The sequence below is a fragment of the Ascaphus truei genome, chromosome 4, assembly GCF_040206685.1.
Source record: "Ascaphus truei isolate aAscTru1 chromosome 4, aAscTru1.hap1, whole genome shotgun sequence".
Taxonomy (NCBI): domain Eukaryota; kingdom Metazoa; phylum Chordata; class Amphibia; order Anura; family Ascaphidae; genus Ascaphus; species Ascaphus truei.
The window spans coordinates 87,375,165-87,390,640 of record NC_134486.1 but is presented as its reverse complement, the minus strand read 5'-3'; the positions used below and the strand labels follow the sequence as shown (position 1 = coordinate 87,390,640).

General features: G+C 47.2%; 1 protein-coding gene across 1 annotated transcript in view; it reads left to right on the top strand.

The window, feature by feature from the left end:
- LOC142492267 (cadherin-23-like) overlaps positions 1 to 15,476 on the top strand; it is a 190,680-nt gene that overhangs the window by 29,026 nt on the left and 146,178 nt on the right. Inside the window, exon 3 of the mRNA XM_075594937.1 lies at positions 4,974 to 5,134. Within this exon, the coding sequence (XP_075451052.1) occupies positions 4,974 to 5,134 (161 nt within the window). The remainder of the gene's footprint in view (positions 1 to 4,973; positions 5,135 to 15,476) is intronic.

Here is a 15,476-nt window from a genome sequence, read left to right as displayed (position 1 = left end):
AATACCTCTTGGCATTAAAGTATATTTTAAATCATTTTACTGTATGCTGACAAATAAAAAGGTTCTTGTTAACCAGTAGTTCCCCAGAACTAGGAACAGTGTGATAGGCAGCTAGAAGGTGTTAGATAACTTATACAAATATGACAACAGTATGTATCAATTTCATTGTGTATTGCTATCACAATTTGTGCATCAATAAAACCCTAAACACCCAGGCTGCAAAACTGATCAATACAATTGTGAGATTTATCAAAGAACAAAAATAAAATTGATTCTATTTGGATTTGAACATTTTTTATTGAAAAGTCCCTCTGGCAGCAAAATGGTTCAATACACATATAGGAAGTGATTTTCATCTCTGTGTGTCAACGTATCAAGGTCTTTGCTGCACGGTTTGTGTCAGCTTGCGATTTGGGAGTGTGAATAGGAGGAGTTAGGGATGAGTTACGTTATTTTTAAAATTGGATTTGCGTCAAAAGGTAGGAACCTCTAATTTGATGCAAACACTAGCAGAAAATGGAGCTGTAGTAAGCATCAAACCAAACTTCTATTTGCACTTTCTTTTCGTTGATACATCACCCCCTTAATCTACAGGCAACAACACCTTAACTCTTTTTGAGAAATAGCGGCAGCCATATTTAATATTGCAGGAAAAAAAAGAAGGAAATCAAGCAGATATCTCCTGAGGTCCTAAAACAATAAAAAAACAATTAAATAAATCTCCATAGAGAAGAAAAAATGTTTCATGCAATATAAAAAATTAATTTAATCTGACTACATCCTGACAGATTGCATCTTTTATGTGACCGTCAGAAGCACTGATTCTCAACTAATGGGGTAAAACAAGATGGGAATAAAAAATAGAAAGTATTTGAAATAGCTGTAACATATAGAACGTGCTGTCATATTCTGGAATATTTTAGTTCTAAGCATTTGAGTTTGATTGGACTGAAATCTTCCAGAGCAAAGGGAAGGCCGTTTTATAGCATACTGAATAAGGGCCATTGATAATGTACATAGTTTATCGGTTAGAAGAGTAGTTTAGAGGTATAATTACTGCCTTTAAAGTTGGTGCATACATTTCATATTCAGTTATAGTATCTCTCTTTGTGACCTTGGGGGATGTGTCACTGCTGATCTCTTCTCTCTCTACCACTTGCTATTTGACCCTATTCCCTCCCATCTCCTAAAACGTCTTGCTTCTACTATAATCCCTACGCTCACACACATTTTTAACTCCTCCCTCTACCCTGGTACCTTTCCCTCCTCCTTCAAACATGCAACAGTTATACCATTACTCAAAAACAGCAAGCTTGACCCTACCTGTCTTTCTAACTATTGACCTGTCTCCCTCCTGCCTTTTGCCCCTAAACGCCTTGAAAGTCTTGTATTCTCTAGGTTGCTCCACTTTCTCAACACCTATTCTCTCCTAGACCCTCTACAATCTGGCATCCGCACTGCTCACTCCACTGAAACAGCCCTCACTAAAATAACTAATGACCTTCAGGCTGTCAAAGACAGAGGTCATTACACTCTGCTCATACTACTTGACCTCTCTGCAGCATTTGACACAGTGGACCACCCTTTTCTCCTTCACTTTCTCCATACTCTTGGTATTCGTAACAAAGCTCTATCCTGGATCTCCTCTTACCTCTCCCTTCGTACTTTCAGTCCATTGATCTCTCTGTGGGGGTACTCCTGGGCTCTGTCCTAGTACCTCTTCTCGTGTCTCTGTACAAACTTTTGCTAGGTGACCTAATAACATCTCTTGGGTTTAAATATCACCTCTATGCTGACGACACACAAATTTACTTTTCTACCACTGACCTTACACCTGCTGTACAGACCAAAGTTTCTGAATATCTCTCTGCGATATAATCCTGGATGGCCCTCCACCGACTTAAACTTAACATGGCAAAAACAGAGCTCCTCATACTTCCTCCCAAACCTGGCCCTACTGCCTCCTTCCACATTACTGTTGGAAGTACTATCATTCACCCAGAGCCCAAGCACGCTGCCTAGGGGTCACACTCAACTCCTCTCTCACATTCTCCTCTCACATTCAAAACGTAGCTAAAACCTGTCGCTTTTTCCTCCGCAATATTACAAAGATACGCCCTTTCCTCTGTTTCTCCACTGCTAAAACTCTGACTCAGGCCCTCATTCTCGCCTGTCTTGATTACTGTAACCTCCTGCTGTCCGGCCTTCCGACATCTCACCTGTCTCCCCTACAATCTGTCCTAATCGCTGCTGCCAGAATCACTCTACTCTTTCCTAAATCTGTCTCAGCGTCTCCCCTGCTGAAATCACTCTCATGCCTTCCTATCAAATCCTGCATCTCACACTAAATTCTCCTCCTCACTTTTAAAGCTTTACACTCTTCTGCCCCTGCCTACTTCTCAGCCCTAATTTCTCACTATGCACCATCCCGATTCTTGCGTTCTGCTCAAGGATGTCTTCTCTCTACCCCCTTTGTATCTAAAGCCCTCTCCCGCCTTAAACCTTTCTCACTGACTGCCCCACACCTCTGGAATGCCCTTCCTCTGAATACCCGACTAGCACCCTCTCTATCCACCTTTAAGACCCACGTTAAGACACACCTACTTAAAGAAGCATATGAGTAGCACGTTGGCTAATAATATATACCTCATACATAAACCTTGGCCTCCTGCAGGTGCACTTATCAGAATGCCCTCCTCCTGTCTCTGTACGTTCTCCCTACCAATTAGTTTGTAAGCTCTTCGGAGCAGGGACTCCTCTTCCTAAAAGTTACTTTTATGTCTGAAGCACTTATTCCCATGATCTTTTATTTGTATTATTTGTTATTTATATTATTATCACGTGTATTACTACTGTAAAGTTCTATGTACAGTAATGGCGCTATATAAATAAAGACTTACATACATACCTTGGGAAAGTCATTTTATCCTTCTGTGCCTCTGGCACCAAAATTAGATTGTAAGCCCTGTGAGTCCTTTCCTGGAACCAGGGTCACGAATGATGTATGAATAATTCCAGTTAGCTTAACTCATGCCTTCCCTATTCCAAAGCACAACAAGTCCTTATGTCTTTCTTAGTTTTATTGAGGGAAAATCACAGGAAGAAAGGTACTTGCAGATGTAGTGTTGGTAGAGAGTGCTTCTCTGTCTGAAGTGCAGTGTATCAAGATAAGGCAGTGTAAAAACAGAAAGGCCTTGCTGGGGCAAATAGCAGGCAGGTACACACAGAGTCCAGGGTGAAAAGGAAGTGAGGGGCAAGGGTCACACTAGAAGTGAAGTGAAACTATACTAACTGTCAGCAAGGACAGGGGGGTAGGAATAGCCCACTCTCAGCTAGGAGAATAGGAGATTGCAGGCAACCAACAGTAACTAGGGCTGTGTAAACAACATGTAACAATAATGTTGCCTTTTCACATGCAGCTAGCTGCTGGGACAGGGAAATAGCAGGCAGCTAAACTAGGGAGACATGAATCCTATGAGCTGCAAAGGGAGACAGAGAAATGTAAAATCCTGTTCCACGACAAGTCCTTTTCTAACTGCAAAATTCTTCGTACAGTTCTGTATACTAGAAAATAACGTATGATTATAACTTTATATATGATTATACTATTGACCCAATTCACTAAATTACAGGTGGATGTAGTACCATTTATGTTAATATAGCTCTGATGTCCTCTCTCTTTTATATAATATATGATTTGTAATCCATGCACACAGGGCCGTCGACAGATTTCCCGGGGCTCAGGACTAGAGTTATGACTGGGACCCCCACCCCGTGTCAGCGGTCTGGCGAGCCCCCCCATTTCACACCTTATGAGCCCCCTCCTCTATTTCCCTCCTCTTTCCATGTATCTCTCTCCCACCTGTCTCACTTTTATCTCCTCTCTTCCTCACTCCCTCCCCCCCTCACCCCTCTTACAACCCCTCTCTCTTAAACCCACTCTCACTGAATCCCTCCTACACACACTCATTACCTCCCCCCCAGGCCACACATACAAACACAATCCTCCCCACAATAATAACCTCTCGACAAAATACAACCCCGCCCCCAAAATACATAAAACCCGACTCAAAAATGAACACACAAAATCCCCACCACCCACATACAAACCCCCAGAGACATAAATAACACCCCCCAAATACATACAACCCCCTACCCCCCAAATACATTCAACCCCCCCCCCCATTCCTCAAATACATACACAACCCGCCCCCCCCCCAAAAAAATACAAAATACAGACTTACCTACCTTGGGTGTAGTCTCCGGCCTCTGGTTTCCCCTGGCTCTCCCCAGCTGTGTGGGCCTCACTCTCATGCCGGTGTCAGAGAGAGGCTCGGCGTGGGACAGTGTGAGGGTCAGTGAGGAAGGCTGGGGAGAGCCGGGGCTTGGAAGCCAGACAAAGCAGTTGAGTCCGACCAACTTCTTTGCCCAACTGTTGGACCTCTCATAGCCGCTGGGCCCTGGCTCTCCCCAAAAACAAATCAGAGCTGTGGGCCTCCCTCACTGACACTTTCCTGCACTGTACCTCTGACGCTGGCACACACCGACGCCTCTCTCTCATGACGGTCCAGCTTCCGGCACGTGCCAGCGTCAGAGGGAGGCCCGCACAGTGTGAAACAGTCAGTGAGGGAGGACCACAGCTGGGGAGAGCCGGGACCCAGCGGCAATGAGAGGTCCGGCAACCGGGCAAAGAAGCCCGGTCAAGGGTCTGGATAGAATAATAAGATGAATTTTGTTATAACAGCATTTAATAAACTAATACTATGGCCCTAACATGACCTTTCAACATGAAAAAAGCCATGTTTGGCCGTATGATTTATTGAACCATGTCATTCTTTGCCCGTGGTTTGCCATTTGTCTGGTAGCCACCATTTTGTATTGTTAATCTTGTATTGAGATTATATTTTTTATGTTCAAGAAATCTTTACACGTGACATCTAACTACAGTAACAATATTACTTTTTTCCCTGTAGGTGATATTGAATGGATTTCAAACATCCCTTCAGATGTAACTCTTGAATTACAGGGAGATCCTTTAACAAGTAACCTAGACTATGTGGAATTCATATATGATGCTGGATCCAATAACGCAACAGTGAGAACTAAAAAGCCTCTGGATGCAGATGAGTTGGAGGTAATGCTTTTAAGCCATGTTGCCATTGTATTTCTCACTCTACATGTTTAAGAAACAGATTCTCAGTTTTGGTAAAGGGCACCACCCTGGGATTTAGGCCTTTATTCAATATTCTGGGAAGCCATTTTCCCAGTGTTGGAGAAACGCTTATCGCCATGAAAATGGAAGAGACTAAAATATTCTCCAGCACATTGAAGTCCACCTCACAGCATATGGAGTAGGAGCCTTAGGGCCCAAAACAGCCCTAACTGCCACTTCGGGAGATATAGTATAAAGTCCTTAAAGTGAGTTGGTTTTTCTCATATTCTGAAGTAAGATCCCTTGATCAATCTGACTATTTTGACCACCCAGTTCCTGAGATTTTTACATTGCTTTTTCTCAGATGAAGATAATAAAGGAAGATGTCCCAATGACATTCTGGCCTCTTGGCTTGTCGTAACAAGTCTCACTTGGTGGTGACATTTTTCTCTTGGAAAAGAAATAAGTACAGGGAGAAAAGGATTTAACGTTCTTCTGCTCCTTATCTCAGCATCTTCTCTTGATGGCCAGTAGCGATGTCCAAATGTTCACAGACATTTCTGTTGGAAGCAAATTTTAGACATTCACGGCGGTCAAAAAAAGTTGCAAAGATATGAAGCTTTGCCAAATGTCATTCTCAGGCAGCAACTTGGATTCCAACTTTCACAAAAATGTTGCTTTTTCCTTCTCAACGTTTAAGGAAACGTGTGAGTTTCTTCAATATCAACAATATTAAAATTGTCCCTTTTGAATTAACATGTAGCCTTAAATATTTAGCAGCTATGAAAATGATTTCAGCATTTAAGGAACCTTTCAGGAGGTGAATCAGAAAAACATCTCTGGTGTTCCACGCAGAGGAGAAGGGACAGTTTGCAATTCTGCTGGTCTTTGCTCTGTCCTTTTTAAGATGATGTCTAACATCAGCCTAGCATACATCTACCAAGTTTCCATTTACAAATTAAAGTGTAATGCGCATTCTGCACTAAGCAAACATGTTAGATAAGCTTCCATATAGGGCAATATTTGAAGCAATGCTTGCTTCGCTATGAAACACCTTACGGACAATTCAAGTGAATGCGTGTGAGTGCATTTGCCATAAGGTCCTTTATGGCTTAGTACCACTTAGTAAATATGGCTCATAGGTATAGATCCAGTAAAGGTTGATGAATTCAAAAATTGCCGATATCCGTGTTTAATGCCATTTCATCCAGCCTATTAACTGAAGCTAATGTGGCCATACAAATGCATCAATAACGCCAAATCACTTATCCAAAAAACTCAGATATATGACAATATCAACCTGCCGCCCAAAAATAGTTCCCGCATACCCAGGCTGGTATTAGGCCTATCCTGCTAGGTATATAATGGCTCTATACATATATGCAAGATAAGACTGGCCAACATAGATTAGATGCTAAAAATGCATGTTAAGATTGTAGAACATTAGGATATTAACCCCCTGTGGTAAACTAGTCATGGGCAACCCTATAACTTGCTGAACACTTGGGTTTCTATGGGGTTAATATTTGCATAGATGAATGTTAGGCTTTTTCTGTTTATTTTGTAAGCTCTTTATGTTGTATGTTAATCCCTAAATACATTTCTGCCACAGGGTTTTTTTTAAATACGATTACATAAACCTATGTCAGAAAAATGTGATATGTCCAATCCTCCACAATTTATTATGAGCGCTGATTGATGTCGTTTTGTATGAGATATATAAATAGATAGATAAATATATATATATTGCTGTCTCTGTTTAACACTGAGTTACTGTATGCAAATAAGATGAATACCGTACCCATTAAGGAATAAATCATTTTTTAGTTTTAGTGGATATGGAAGTGATTCTAAACACTCACTGCAATTCCATTTCCTAATAACGCCAAATCATGACCTTTAATTCATCTAGCCCGTTGTCTTAATAAAACGTAATAGCCACGTTGATACAAATTATAAGCTGTGTTGGTTCCTGCTCTGTATTCAGATACAATTAAATGCTTTAAATGTAATGTGATGTAATCAGAACTGCAGCTTAATAAAATTAACATCATTGTGGCTAACAGCAAGTAAAACAATCTTTCAATAAATAAAGAGGCCCTAAAATTAAAAACATTTTGGCATCAAATACACCCATTTTAGTTATTTTGAAAAGTCATCTTTTAAACTACAAGGGACCTAACTGGAAATGCAGAATACTTATTCTGTTGAATAATTCTCCAGCAGACATCATTAAATAAAAACAATCAGCTTCCTGAAATGTATGTGTAACGGTTATTCCCCCTACCCCAATCGCAGATAGAGTGCATGTGAGGGGGAACCTATATGTTACCAGGTGTGGTGCGTATACCTGCAGGTTCACAGGAGGCCTGAGCCTCCACTGATGGGAACCTGGGGTGAATCCTCTGGAACGATCTTAGTTACAGCGCCTCCACCTGTGTAGGATTCTAGGAGTGTAGAATGTTCCGTTCACAGGACCCACATACACAGTATGCACATACACCGAAGTATATATATATAAGAACAGTTTACTGAATAGGAAACAATACATAACACAACATACATCAACAATATGACTTTGACAGTGTCCCTCTATGACACTCATAGGCACAAGTACCCGTCTTCTCAGTGCCTTAACCCCCACACCTTATTCCTCCCCCAACACCGTGTACCCAGAGTCCCACAAGTCCACTAAGAAACCCAAAGCCTATAGGCGGGATCAGCGCCTGATGTACCGGTTTGGTTGGTGCACTTAATATGATACCTGCCCGGGCATAGTCTGCGCCCGGGTGTAAAGATTTTCACAAAGGGTTGGACGCAGGAACAGGAATCCACCTCCGCGGTGGGTGGCTCCCGCATGGAGTGATCCACCTTTATAATGTCTCTTATCTCTGCTAACGCAGAGGATGCTATACCTTCACAGCAATTCACCTTCACGCAATTCACCTTCACGCAATTCACCTTCACGCAATTCACCTTCACAGCAATTCACCTTCACAGCAATTGACCTTCACAGCAATTCACCTTCACAGCAATTGCCAGGATAGTTACGTTTCCTGGCTGGACCCTCACTTGTCTAGGTGCTACAGGACCCTGTCCCTATCGCAGGGGAGTCCCTACAGTAACCACAAGCTGGGGGTGAGTATGACCTAGCTGGGGCCTAAGGGGAGACTTCTGGCCTAGTGCAGGAGGCTACTTTCCCCCCTGCACAAACACACCCTCCCCTCTCTGTGTCCCAGCTCCTACTGACACTCTCACACTCGTGCTCCACTGTCAGCTTCCTGACTCCAGCACGCAACATTGTATCTCCTTTGCTGCAGGAGAATCTGTAAACCCTATTGGTTTTAATGCAGCAAGTGATAGGGGTGAAAGGGAAGTCCCCAGAGGCTGCTGGGAGTTGTAGTCCCTTAGGGGCCACTTTAACATTAGGGCCGTCTGTGCTATGGGTACTGCGCCAGCGCGACAATATAATGGCCGCCCCTAGCTCTCCCTGCACCTGTGCGAACTCTGGGAAGCCCTGCACTTCTGTTATGGCCGCCGGCCACCTTCTGCACCTGTGCAATCCTGCACCGATCACAAGATGACCGCTTTGATGCTTCTGCGCAGGCGCGAGCGTTTGCAAATGCGCAAACACAATAAACAAGGCAGCACCCTGTAGCGGATGTCGCCGGGTGCCCCCGGCAATGCACTTGCCCCTGCCATTCCTTGCACATAGCGTGGAGGTCCCTGCAACAGAACGCAAGCAAGGGGGACCAAGGGGGACCCTGCTACATATGTGTAACCCTGCTTCCTATCACTTGGCAAGCGGTTACTCTGTGCTGTGTTACCTGCTGGCTCACAGGGCCTGAGCCTCTGCCACGGAGAGCCCGGGGTGCATACAATATATATATATATATAGGTTTGGTGCAGCGCCTCCACCTGCGACAGATCCCGCCAAAGGGGGAGTTAGTCTTCGCAGGACCTCTATACAAGAATTTCTCTCACACGACCATGTTATAAAACCAATCTTGTTTACTGATAAGTCAACCTCACGATACATTACATCATATGATATTCCAATACGCTGGTACACAACATTTAACACGCCACGGAGGACATCCACAATTATGCACCTCAGCGGACGCCAACAATAACTTGCGCCTCGGCGAACGCCAACAATAACTTGCGCCTCGGCGGACGCCAACAGTACTTTCCCCCAATCCCACCACCAGGTGTTCCCACCCCGTGTCCAAATACGTTAATCAGTTCTCTCGCTTCCCACGGCCATGTGTATGTGTATGAGTGACTGCGCAGCCACTAGGTCTTAGGTGATTGAAAGGGTAGAGTTGGTGCACTTGATGAAATACCTGCCGAGCACTTCGGTACTCGGAACTGCTACGGTTCTTCAAAAAGAGTCTCTGGGGGGTCCACGCTACGATATGGGGCGCTTCTCCCCGACAGGATAGTCCCGAACACAGCAATAGTTTAGGGGGGGGTAAAGCCCTTACTAAGGGTGTCCCTAGCTCCGCTTGTCTCTACGGTGACTCAGGGCCAACTGGGCCGGGGGCACCTTGACTGCGCCTGGGGGGTACAACCTCCCAGCACAGTGTCTCCGTCTCCTCGTCTCTCCACGATGCTCTAACTCCATGTGCGCGCAACCACTGCCTATATCTCTGGCAACTCCTCCACCCATAGGCTAAATGCACTCACCTGACCCTCCCCGTGGGGGCTGCTGGGTCAAGGGACTGCTCCTTTCCCGCCAATATGTATTCTCCTCCTTCGCGGGCTTCTGCAACTACTCCTTGCAAGCGCAACCTCTCATTACTCGGGGTGAATCAAGGGTCACGGCTACATACTCCCCCCTGTGAATTCCAACGCCCCGCTTGGACAACGACAACAACACAGCCATTTATATAATGAAAAACACTAATACATGGGTTCCTCTATCAACTTGTACATTTCACTGAACATGATAATCACTGATTGCACCCGGCTGCGAGCCCACTGCTGAGACTCGTAATGAGGTGCCCCGAACTGATCATAAACCAACCTCATGGGAGGTTGGCCGGCTCTTTGGCTTCTGCGAATTGGCTCTTCCGCTACCTCCTTGGGGGAGTAGCAGCACTCATCGGGAGTCTCCAACTCGGCCCTCGAGGGGTGGGTAGATCTGTAAAGTCTCTTTGTGATACAAAGCACGGGCTCTGAGGATTTAGTGGCGGACTCACTGGAGTCAGTGTCTCTGTCGTGGGGCCAAGGGGCTCTTTACCCGTAACTCCCTCGGGAGATGCCCCCGCAGCCGGAAGGTCCCTTTGAGAGGTTCCTTCCTGTGGATTGTCCAGGCTTTCATTTCCTGATGACAGTTCTCCACTCAGGGGAGATGTAGGCCACTCTAACACTCCTTCTTCTAGTTGGGGAATGGGGAGCAGATGATTTCGATGCCACGTCTTTATCCAACCCTCTGAGTCTTTTATCCAGTAGACTGGAAGGCCAGGCATTTGAGAAACCACTTCGTATACCCCTTCTCGCCAGCGGTCAGCCAATTTATGCTTTCCCGGTACTCCCAGGTTGCGCAGCAGTACGGCGTCGCCAGTTTTAATGTCTCTATGTTTTACTTTGTGATCATAGCGCCTTTTGTTCCCGGCATTCAACTTTTCAGTGGATCTTTCGGCTTGCCCATAGGCCTTCTGCAAATTCTCTTGTAATCTTTGAACGTAGCGAAAATGGTTGGAATTGGGAACCCCATCGGTAGAGACGCTTAACTGTATATCCACTGGCAAGCGGGCTTCACGGCCAAACATAAGAAAGTAGGGGGAGAACCCGGTAGATTCGTGCCGAGTGCAATTGTAAGCATGGACTAGAGTTTCCACATGGCGACTCCACTTAGTCTTCTCGACACCTGTTAGTGTGCCCAGCATGTCCAGCAGAGTGCGATTGAAACGTTCAGGCAAAGCATCCCCTTCTGGATGGTATGGAGTAGTACGGGACTTGTTAATGTGCAGGAGGTTCAACAATTCTTTTATTAGTCTACTTTCAAAGTCCCGGCCCTGGTCGGAATGCAGGGGTTGAGGTAGTCCATAATGCATGAAATATTTTTCCCAGAGGACTTTAGCCACCGTGATAGCTTTTTGAACCTTGGTCAGAAATGCTTGGGCGTAGCGGGTATAATGATCAGTGATGACCAACACGTTCCCTATACCATGGGTGTCAGGTTTGATGCACAAGAAGTCCATGCAGACTAAATCCATAGGTCCCGTACTCTTTAGATGACCCATGGGGGCAGCTCGGGTGGGCAGAGTCTTGCGTCGGATACACCGCACACACCTATGACAGTGATGCTCTATGGATTCTCTCATTTTTGGCCAAAAAAATCTATCTCTTACTAGTCCGAAAGTCTTGTCCACCACCAAACGTCCGTGTTCATCATGGAGAGCTTTCAGCACTAAGTATTGTAGTTGTTTTGGCAACACTAGTTGGCGGCGATCCGGGTGATCGTGATACTTCACTACTCGGTATAAAAATCGATCTTGAATTTCAAATTTGTCCGCCTCCCGCATTAGGATACCTCCTACATCCCTCGGGGCCTGGCGGAGCAGTTCTCGTCGCTTTTGTAGAAGGGCCTCCCGGATTATTCCTGCGACCGGATCCTGTTCTTGATAACGTACCATATCTTCCCAAGCAATGATCTGGTCGGGGGTGACATGCATTCCACTCGGGTCTCGATAGGCTGCCGGTATAGCAGTGGGTGCACACCTTAGGGAGCCAGCCACTCGTAACTCCGAAAAGGCTACTTGCTCATCTATGATGGCTGCCGTGCCGCAGAGGGCTCTCATTCCCGGTCCGGGGATCTCTTCCCACTGATCTTCGTCGTTGGCAGGGACCAACCCCGGTCGTCTCGATAAGGCGTCGGCCCCAATGTTTAAAGGCCCAGGTTTGTATTTTAAGGTGAAGTTGTAATTGAAAAGCGCGGCCAACCACCAGTTTGGCGGAGGTCATGATGTATGTTATAGGATTATTGTCGGTACGTACTTCGAACGTTACCCCGTACAAGTAGTCCCGTAGTTTATCCAGTATGGCCCACTTAAGGGCAAAGAATTTGAGCTTGTGTACCGGATAGTTCTGTTCACTGGGGGTGAGACTGCGGCTGATGTACGCTATGGGCCGTAACCCCTCAGGATATTTCTGGTGCAACACGGCTCCTAAGCCACTCAGGCTGGCGTCCACGTGCAGGATGTAGGGTTGATCAGGGTTGGCGTAGGCCAAGACCGGAGCAGCCGTCAGGCTCTGCTTCAGGTCGTGGAAGGCTTGGTCACACTCGGGGGTCCATTTATCCCCGAAGGGCTGCTTGGTCGAGTGGGTCTTCAGACGGGTATATGCGGAGCAGACTGTTGAGGGCTTTGGCCCTTCGTGAATACCCCTCCACACAACGCCGATAATAGCCGCAGAAACCCAGGAGTGAGCGTAGCTTCCCCACATTCTCGGGACGAGGCCAGCTAACGACAGCTTCTATCTTAGCGGGATCAGTGGCGATTCCGGCGCTGGACACTATGTGCCCCACATACGTTACTGAGGTCCGACAGAACCGACATTTGTCCAGAGAGAGTTTGAGGCCTTCTGCAGACAGCCTATCTAATACCTTCACGAGACGACTCTCATGCTCCTCCAAAGTTTTCCCGAAGACGATCATGTCATCCAGGTATACCAAGCATTCTCGGGGGTTGAGGTCACCCAACGTTTTTTCCATTAGTCGCTGGAAGGTGGCGGGCGCTCCGCATATGCCTTGAGGCATTCGAGTGAACTGATAAAACCAAAGGGGGCAAACGAAGGCAGTCTTTTCCTGATCTTCTGGGCTCATTGGGACTTGATAGTATCCAGACCGTAGGTCCAGTACGCTGAACCACTGGCTCCCGTGTAGAGCATCCAGGATCTCTTCTATACGAGGGAGGTTGTACTGATCCGGTACCGTCCGATTGTTCAACGTCCGGTAATCTACACATAGCCTCACAGTTCCATTTTTCTTTCTCACCACTACTATGGGGGAGGCGTAGGGGCTTCGGGACTCAGTGACAATTCCGGCGGCCTTCATGTCATGGATAGCAGCTCTCACATCCTCCACATCCCTCGGAGCGAGTCGGCATGAACGTTCTCTGAAGGGCTTCTCATCTATCATGCAAATGGTATGCTGGGCGTTGCGGCTGCAGCCCACATCCATCTCCTCGGTAGAGAATACGGACCGTCTTTTTTCTAGTTGCGCCCGTAACCGATTCTTCCAGGTTCCCGGCAATTCGGCCGAGCCAAAATCGAAGTCCAGGGCCGTCCCTATTTCTTTCACTCGAGTCGTATTTGCTTGTACTGCCTCTTCCACGGAACTAACCGGATAGATTCTTCCTATCTGCTGGCCCACATCAATGGCCAGGGGGAAGGGTGATAGATTATGCACCATCACATCAATCCGCCTAGGGATGGCGCCTTGCCAATAGCGTAATTCGGGTACGAGCCGATATCCTCGCCTCACATCTTCCCCGGGCGTGCTTTCAAGTGAGAATTGTTGGTCTTTGGCTAGACGCTCTGCATAAGCACACCAGGCGGACATTCTTTGCGTTTCTCCTGGACGCAGCTTGGTCCACCCCTTTCGCCCACAGAACAGCAGTCCGTAGTCATCTGGAGGGGGGGAAGGCTGGGCTGGATCGGACTGAACCAATTGCAGCTGCAGACTGGACATGGGGAGCTCTTTAGTTTTGTGTAGATCAGCCCGGATGACCGCTTGTACGATATCGGCATTGGTGCCTAGAATAATAGGGTACTTGGGGGTGTCTCGGGGTTCTGGGCACACCAAGGCATCTACCTTCATGGGGTGAGACTTGCCCGTGTTGAGCTGTTGGATTTCCAGATCCACGGTCACTAGCCCATCGATGGGATAGTCATCGTTGCTCAACCCGCGTACCTTGATGTGATCGGCCAGTCGTAGCGGTCGCTTCTGAAGATGACGATCATAGAACCCTCGATATATGATGGTGACTTGGGATCCGGTGTCTAGTAGGGCCGAAGAGTAGGTCCCATCCACTAAAACTCGGATGAGCGCTACCGTTCCCACTCGATTCCCATCTTTGAGAGATTCAGCCCCTCCAGACGGGGGCCCGTCTGTATCAGCATCCGTCGCATACACCCCGCAGACCATAGACTGGGATGGAAACTTCAGGGGTGAAGGGCTCCGAGGGCGAGAAGTGCCCAGGCGACAATCGTAGGATAGATGGCCCCGCTTTCCGCACTTGTAGCAGGACATATCGCGGGGGATAGCCGGCGATCCAACGGAGGGGACGACAGTCCCGCGGAAGGCGATTTCTCAGAACCAGGCGGGTCCAGTGGTTCCTCTTTCTTCTCTATACTTCCTCGAGATTTAGCGCCGCCCCAAACTTTCAGTTTCGGAGGGGAGTGTAGCATTAGATGCGTCTCGTGTTCCTTCACCTGTTGCAGTAGTTGGATGAACGAAGGGGGGGGGCCCCGAGTGAGGTGATCTCGAATCATGGTGGCTATTGGGTGAGACGGACTGGATCCGCGGAGGTACTGCTTCCGGAGATACTCATCCATCTGGGAGGGGAGTACGTATTTATAATGCAGTAGCGGGCCGAGGGATATTTGCACACCGTGTATGTAGGCGGATAGTTCTTCCCCATCCTTCTGGTTTACGTCATAATACTTGGCCCACAGGGCCCCGTCATCCTCCTTTGCACTATAGGCTTCTGCCAGGAATTCTATCATCAAGTGAGAGGTTAAGTCGGGGTGCTGTTCGTGGTGTATTCCGATTAGCATGGCAGCCGGGGGCCGCAGACACTCCATGAGCCGCTGGCGTTTTACTACATCGGTGCAAGACCATTCTTCCATCACCCCTCGCATGTGCTCTTTTCACGTCTCTACCCCATCTTCCCCAGCAGGCACCGGGAGGGTCCCCGAAAAAGCTTTTAGCTTCTGGTAGTTCTGAGCGTGGGTGGCTAAGGTAAGCGCTTCGACTAGCGGTGGTAAACTGGGGGGACTAGATAGCAGATCTATTTTGTCATTCAGTTTCTTTAGTAGGTTACTACTCACTCCCGCTTCCATAGAGGCGTTGGATTCCGGGTTACTGGACAGAGAGCGGCAGCTACCGAGCTCGCTCTCGGCATAGGGAATCAATGGAAGGGTGGGGTCATCCTCCCCCAACGGGCATTCGAAGGGGCTTCAAAGGGGGTAGACGAAAGGACTACCGCCGGGCGGTGCGTCGGGCAAGACCAGGGATTGTGGAACGGCAGTTTCTAACGCCAACCGGTTACGCCGACAGTCTACAAGTAAGGTATTCCACTTGGTGTCGTGGTCT